At 37.2% G+C, this 7842-nt stretch overlaps 1 protein-coding gene across 1 annotated transcript; it reads right to left on the bottom strand.

The window, feature by feature from the left end:
• Positions 1–326: 326 nt before the first annotated feature.
• On the bottom strand, positions 327–6901 carry LOC140162469 (histamine N-methyltransferase A-like). The gene is made up of 3 exons (XM_072185708.1): positions 6601–6901; positions 2726–3040; positions 327–1501 (listed from the first exon to the last, which is right to left on the bottom strand). Exons 1-3 carry the CDS (start codon positions 6827–6829, stop codon positions 1113–1115), a joined length of 933 nt encoding a protein of 310 aa, XP_072041809.1. The 5' UTR covers positions 6830–6901; the 3' UTR covers positions 327–1112.
• Positions 6902–7842: the final 941 nt, after the last annotated feature.

Here is a 7842-nt window from a genome sequence, read left to right as displayed (position 1 = left end):
AAAATTATTTGATATCAGAAAGACATGCTTCGTATTCAGAATGCAATTCGATAGGTCTGAGGTGCTCTCATGTCCCACAAAAATACTGTCGAAACGCAATAAACGCTCATTTTAGATCCCTTAAGCATGGGAAATTGTTGCTATACATAGGCCTGTCATATGTATGAAAGAACAACTCAAATTCATCCTCTGTGTCTATTGAGCATGTGAGAAATAGCATGTATGAAAGAACCACCCAAGTTCAGGATTTGAGTCTTGTAACACATTGATTGAAATCCAGTATGTATAAAAGTCCACTTGTAACACATTCATTGCTGGAGAGTGACTTTTGAATACAAAATTGGTTTAATCAAGGAAAGTGTGTGGTTTATATATCATGGCAGTATGCTTATCAACATTATACAGACCTGTGTGCTTTATTTTGTATTATCTTACTAGTGGTAATCTCATTCCAACATTGTTCAGCATTTAAAATGAACCCCCACGAAGTCCCTGAAATAATAATTGTCATACCTAATACAGTTTAACACACTCATTTGCACGTAAAACTTACCGTAAATCTAACTGAAGGAATTAAAATGATACACCGGTTTTTCTGCTCAAAATCATTCCCATGGACTTGGGTGGGTTTTGAATTCATGTATTCAATTGCATTGTAATTTCAATCTATCAAATTGCATAGCTTCACTGTGAATAAGAGAGATACAGGTTTGACGATCATGTGACAAATCGAATCTGTGACGTCAATATTGATATTGATATCAATTAGGCTGTTCCAGTTTAAATTGTTTTTTTACTTGGGAGCAAAATTTGGGCGCCTAAATTGATAAAGTGCCGTACAGCACTGATTGGCTGTTCCATTTAATTTACATACTCCCTCTGAAATAATGGCCCCAAAATAGCTGTTCCATTTAATTTACATAACAGTGAAAAAATATTGTAGCAATTTAGTGGTGGGTAATTTGTTTAGATTGACTTGATTAGTATTAGCCCTTTTACCTTTAAAAAAAGATGAAAAAAAAGAGTGCAATCGCTTGCCCTTTTCCCCTGAGATAAGAATACCAATATTTTGGTATTCTTGTCTCAGCTTTTGCCAGAGACAAACGCTTGACTTATTTGGCCCTATCTCTCCTTGTTACAAACAATATGGCAACATCAGAGGTGTGTTTATAAGATATTTTTTCATCACCATCATCAGTCTTTTCAATATGTGAGCCTTGTTGAAAATGGCGCATCACGCGAGCACGCACATCATATGGCGCCGATTTCCTAAAATTAATCGTACTAGTCAAAAAATCCAAGAGTAACTCGCCCTCTTCAGAATCGTCATTGGTCATGAAATCTGTGATATCGGTAGTTTCTTTGTATATAGATTGGGTGTATTCAATCTGCAGCTTCTCCAATGTGGCTTTCACTTGAGAGGAATTTACATAATTATTGGTTGTCTTGTCATCCTTCAGCTCTGACTGATGTAGTGGGATGCTTCCACTTCCTGTGTGATCTAAACACATACAATTCGAGTTGTTAGTGTAAGATCACCTTTTCTGCAATGGCTACCCTATTATAGACATTTGACAATTTCTGCATTCTATATTGTACACTTGGCAGCTGTTGCAGATAGTTGACTTCTTGAGAATTTCATTGTAATTAGTTTGGTCACTCTGTTTCAATTATTAAAATAATTAGAATTTTGAGGGAAAAAAATCACTTTCATGAAAATGTCATTTCTGATCATTTTCTTTTTGGATGTTACGAACTTGGTTGTACAGAATGATAACAGAAACATCTGCCTGGACTTTACTCACCAAGATTGAAAAAGATGAGGTGAATATGCAGCGTAACTCGGTGAATGATTAGGTTTGCAAAAGTGAAATTTGCAGTTGCATCACCACCGTTTGAGTTTTTATCACGAAAAGTTTTGCAACTCTGTAATTTATTATAGATTAGTAAATTGTGATATTACAATTCATATGTATATCAATATCATGAGAAATATTAGGCCTAAAAATTAAATACATAATTTGAGCTTAGAATTTCATCAGAGACTAGCATATAAACCGTGTTTTAACACTTAAAAGTCCACAAACTCATGTATCTGATTTCCCTGTATATTGCAATAGTGTCCTCAGGTAAGACACAATTTTTGCATGCAGTGTATAGTTATTATAGTTTCAGTTGGATGAAATATTACAAAGCAAACGCATAGTAACAATACTGTGTGTGCTTTGTTGTCGAAATGAGAACAATAGTCTGCATATTGTTATGCAGCATTGTTATGGTAAATGTTAGTACAACTCATTGTTGCTAATGTCAAACTTGTCAAAGTGATTGTGATTGTATGATGAGAGCATGATATAGTGTCCGCTTCATTTACCTACTACGTCATCAGCCAAACGGGGGGAGAACACGTACGCTTCAAACGGGGGAAGAGCACGTACGAAGCTGAACTTTACCCACACAAGTTCTCCTTTTCAGGAGAAATACGCATTACAAAATTGCAACAAGTGTCAACTTGTAATGTAATAATTATTCTCTTCGAATAGAGATAAACTTGTTTTTGCAATAGACCTGCCCTTTATTGTCCAATATTTTAAAACTCATAGTTCGACCAATAAATATGGGCTCAATCGATCCAATTTTATATCAAAACGGTGTTGACAAAATTTAGGGGATATGTCCCCACCGCCCCCCCTCCACCGCTTCCGCCGCCTATGTCTTTCCATACCTGTCAGCAATATAACAAGAAGTATGCCACCTGGTTCCAGCAGCTTATACATCTTCTTAATGAATACATCAGGATCACCAAGGAAATAAACAGCATGTACAACAGAAATAAAATGATACTTCTTTTCACTTCCATGACATGCTAGGTACTCGTCAAAGGTCTGCTTGTACCACTCGAAGGTGATGTTGTCAGCCACGGGATTCCTACCAACTGTGTCTTTGTATTTCGTTATGAGTTCGCTGGGCTCTACTACACTCGCAGATATTTTGGGGAATTTTGCCGCCAGTTTCCGAAGTTGATGCATCTCTAATATACCTATAAGAACAGAATCAAAAAATGACTTTTCGTACATTTATTGTACTTATATTGTTTTTATTTAAATCTCAAGACAAGGAAGTAAAGAAATCGTGGTGTGTAGAAATTTGAAATATAAATTTTAAGGAAATAACCCAAAAGTTTGATGAAGTCATAAACGAAAGTCCTTTTGTTAGTGGGAGTGGGTCAAAAAGGCCGATTACGTTAGTAAAAAGTAGTTAAAAGCTATTTAAAAGCCATACTGTACGATCTTTTAAAATGAGTTTTTCCAAAACTGATTTTTATTTGCCATATTTGTAATGTTTAGGCCTACACATGCCAGTCCCAACTTACACTTAATTGGATTCAAGCAAATTCGTTGTGTTTTTAGGACAAAAGCACACCACAGTTAAGCGGATGAGATAATGAGGGAGTTTTCTGTCACTTAAGTTACCTCATTAGTTAGGATTAAAATGACCAGAAAACTTTCCTTGTAATATTGCATAATTTTTTTGGCAAAACTAATCAAATTAAAATTTGACTGAAATCATAGAAATTAACTCTACTAGGCCTACTACTAGGCCTATTATTAAAATGCAAAATCCACGGTAAAAAGAGCCCTGTGCGTACGGAGTGTACGTGGGATGTAGTCGCATTGTTTCCTTATTTCAATGTCAATTTTTTTTTTCGCCAGCCCATCGGGCTGGTACCTATTTCTGGGATGGTAATTGTATGCTCAAGAGATTAATTTTTATTGGTATTGGAATGACTTTTGTTTAAAACTTTTTGTGGTTGAATTTTTTTTTAAATATTTTAATTCGATTTGTAAGGAAAAGTAAGTATGTTTTGCCGTTTCAACGAACGAAAACGAGTGAGTATTACCAAAGTTATGTTTGAACTAATTATGACTTTAAAAGTTCTAGGTATAGGCCTAAATGTAACAATAATAGTTAATATATAGCATCATATGGTCAGCAGAAGAAAATCTGACATCACCTGTCATATCAGTGTCCTTGACCGGGGGTCCTTACTCCTTGACCACTGAACAGCGTGATATCATGTTGATAACAGATCTATAGAATCAAAATCTTCATCATATCCCCGGATCATATCACAGATTCTCAACAGTCTGTGATCATATGGACCATATTGATGTGAAAGTAGTTATCTATCATATCCTGTGTCGTTTTATGGATAAAATGACTCAAAATGTTATTGATGAAATGGTTGCTATCATAAACATCAGTTTTGTCTTTTCAACGGGAAAAATCCGATGCAAAATAAAGTTTTTAGGGCCTAGCTATAATATGGGCATAATTTATGCATGTAGGCCTATAGTATTGAACAATGTACCCCATTTGACATGCACTTATAGATAAATAAATTGTCTTACTTTATTAATTTAATAACTTCTTTATTATAAATAAAATGACACATAACTAGTTGATTCATAAAATTACATTCAACAAAATGATTGAAGAGAAAACCCACAAGGCACTAGGCAGACTACATGTATTATAGAATGGAGTAGGTAAGATGCCGTCCATAGCTTCGCAGGAGTTTCCGACTAGCAATCAACATGATCAGCACATTCAGAAAAACACAGTTTAAGAGTGAAGATTGTAGTGAGTAACCAGTCCTTTATAAATGTGCTGGCCACTATCTATTATAATATAGTAGGCTTAAACTATACATTGCGAATTAATTAAGTTATTTTAAAATAAAATGTACATGTAAGTTAACTCAAACCGGCAGTGTATTTATGAAGTGGTATATCGAAAGCAGTGAAATCGGACATTCCTAAGCGAAGATATTGAGTTCGTAAGTTCTGGTATTACAAAATTGGAAATTGAGATATCGTGGGTAAAAAGCTGAAAAGACAAAAAAAAACAAAGATTCAGTGTGCATGTTCTCATCGTTGATGGTTTGGTGGACTGTCATGTAGATGTAAGCGTGATCCTAAAAATGCCTTTCACATTGACCAAAACTAATTACAAGACCTCTTCTACATTGAGGCTGGCTTTCCTTTTAAAGGGAATTTTTATTTATAACTGGAATTTATTTTTCAAAGGTTTCCATGACTACTTGATTCATGACCAGAGATTCATGACGATACACATGAATAATTTTCATAATGATCAAATGACCCGTGAATTCTGTATAGCTAAGAATAAAGTCCATTACACATGTTACAGGTAGACATACATTTTTGTAGGACTATTGAATATATATAGATGATAAAAATAATGATAACCCATTTTTTTGCAGTCAGTAAAGTTTCAAAATTAATATCCGTACATTTTTGGTCAGGGATTATAGACTTTTGCAGCTTTTTGCAAACATGGAAATATATGAATGAATTTACATAGTTTACAAAATTAATTCAGACAAAATATAGGCAGCAAATTAAATTATTGTAAATGATTTTAATAGTGCACTTTGAAAATAAAAATGTGCAGCCCATGCAGTTTTTCCATTGTTTATTTCTAGCCCGGCGTATTAAAAAGGTGGCCTACCCCTGCTTTAGGGACCGTTCACAAACACTTGTAGGGGGGGCTGATGCAAACAAATTTCATCGCGAAAATTTTTCGGCCCCCCCCCCCTTTACAGACCTCGAAAATTTCAGGGCCCCCTTTTTGACATGAAGAGTCAACGCCATAGAAAAGCATATTTATAAACTCAATTTTCCCAGGAAAATGTGTGGTCATTTTTTCAGCCCCCCCCCCTTAGGGAGGGTCAAAAATATTCAGGCCCCCTTTTTTGCATCAGGCCCCCTAACAAGTGTTTGTGAACGGTCCCTTAGATGGATGAGGATGACACTAAATGACAGATGAATAAATACGTTATAACATCATCCCCAGTCATAGGCCTAGATACCAACAACAAAGATTCAAAATGTTTGTCTCTTGTTTCCTGTGTAAATTACTTTTTAAAATGTATATGAAAATATTAATCTATTTAACAGCGGTCTTAAAATTCATTCATATTAAAGATTAATATATAGAAAAGTGAGTCGCATATTACCATTTGCCAATTTATGGCTAATTAAACCATATAATTTTAGGCTACTTAGTTTTCTTATTTACCTAGAAACAGTGGCGTAGCATCATAGTGTCACGTGCCCCCCCAATCGATCTGAAAATTTTTAAAATCCCATAGGGAAATTGCCGAAAAACGGGTTGTGCCCCCCCCACATCAGCCTGGTGCCCTCCCAATCATGGTCGGTGCCCCCCCAATGTGATGACCCACGCTACGCTACGCCACTGCCTAGAAATACTGGAATTTTTGATATTTCACATTAGAGGGAGGGGAGGGGTTTAGCCTCCTAACGAAAGGACTTTCGTTTATAGGACTTCACCAAACTTTCGGGTTGTTCCCTTAGGGATAAGGCCAATGAAGGATGTTAAAAGGGCCCCGTATTGATCCTTGTCCATGGGCCCCCGAGGAGCTACGTCCCTGGTAACACCCCCCTCCCCCTGTCAAGAAGTCCTGTCAGTAGGGCCTGAAGGCCATGATAGCAAGGGGGGTCCTGTCAGCAAGCCATCAGATCCGCCACTGAGCTGTCATATATAGTAACTTACCGTCCCCGCTTCCAATACCAAGGACACGTATCGGCTGGTCCATATTTCCTGAAAAATTTTTCGACAAGTTGGCCACAACATTTGATTCAAATTCGGCACTCTCGGTCCATTTTTGCCATTCTTGCCATTTGTTCGTCTTGCTACAGTAGGCAGCATAGGTTTTGTGGTAGTGCTTCATATCAGACAGTAAATTGAACAGTTTGTTTTCTGACATATTTGATGCCATCATTTTCTAGACGCGACTATTATATCTATGGTTTGACAAAGCTGGATGGAACAGGAATGGTACTGGTAGTGTTGACCTTTTTGGATTGGACGACATCGACATGAACTTATAGGCACAATGTACGATCTTACGGAAGCTTAAAAGTGCCACCGTAATCTGTAAAAAAGTCGAGATAATTATCCCGGTAAGCCGACTTCCTAGTGATGAAAAGATGAGATAACAAGATCCTGGTTCTGGTCAAGTCGACTTCCTAGTGACCAGAAGATGAGATAACAAGATCCTGGATATGGTCAAGTCGATTTTCTAAGTGACCAGAAGATGATATAACAAGATCCTGGATCTGGTCAACTCGACTTCCTTGTGACCAGAAGATGAGATAACAAGATTCTGCATCTGGTCAAATCGACTTCATAGTGACCAGAAGATGAGATAACAAGATCCTGGATCTTGTCAACTCGACTTCCTAGTGACCAGAAGATGAGATAACAAGATCCTGGATCTGGTCAACTCGACTTCCTAGTGACCAGAAGATGAGATAACAAGATCCTGGATCTGGTCAAATCGACTTCCTAGTGACCAGAAGATGATATAACAAGATCCCGGATCTGGTCAACTCGACTTCCTTGTGACCAGAAGATGAGATAACAAGATTCTGCATCTGGTCAAATCGACTTCATATATAGTGACCAGAAGATGAGATAACAAGATCCTGGATCTGGTCAAGTCGACTTCCTTGTGACCAGAAGATGAGATAACAAGATCCTGGATCTGGTCAAGTCGACTTCCTAAGTGACCAGAAGATGAGATAACAAGATCCTTGATCTGGTCAAGACAGCTTGATGCAGTCGTCTTCCCGGCCTGGGTGGGGTTTGTTTGTTTGTTGGTTTTGTTGTTTAAACGGTCGCGGTCGTGTGGAGACACACTTGGGTCCTGATGGGACCAGCCAGGTTCAAACAAAGTGCTCAAGCCAGGCTAATCGAGCATAATCATGCTGGCCTAGTAGGCCTACCTCGAAA

Source organism: Amphiura filiformis, chromosome 10 (genome assembly GCF_039555335.1).
Source record: "Amphiura filiformis chromosome 10, Afil_fr2py, whole genome shotgun sequence".
Classification (NCBI taxonomy): domain Eukaryota; kingdom Metazoa; phylum Echinodermata; class Ophiuroidea; order Amphilepidida; family Amphiuridae; genus Amphiura; species Amphiura filiformis.
This window is presented reverse-complemented; position numbering and strand designations above follow the sequence as displayed.

Bases quoted from the DNA above. Each gene is read 5' to 3' on its own strand.
- LOC140162469 (XM_072185708.1), bottom strand. From the start codon at position 6,829: ATGATGGCATCAAATATGTCAGAAAACAAACTGTTCAATTTACTGTCT. The intron at 3,041-6,600 runs GTAAGTTACTAT...CTGTTCTTATAG, and splicing joins TGGTATTGGAAGCGGGGACG to GTATATTAGAGATGCATCAA. The intron at 1,502-2,725 runs GTATGGAAAGAC...GTATGTGTTTAG, and splicing joins TCTTGTTATATTGCTGACAG to ATCACACAGGAAGTGGAAGC.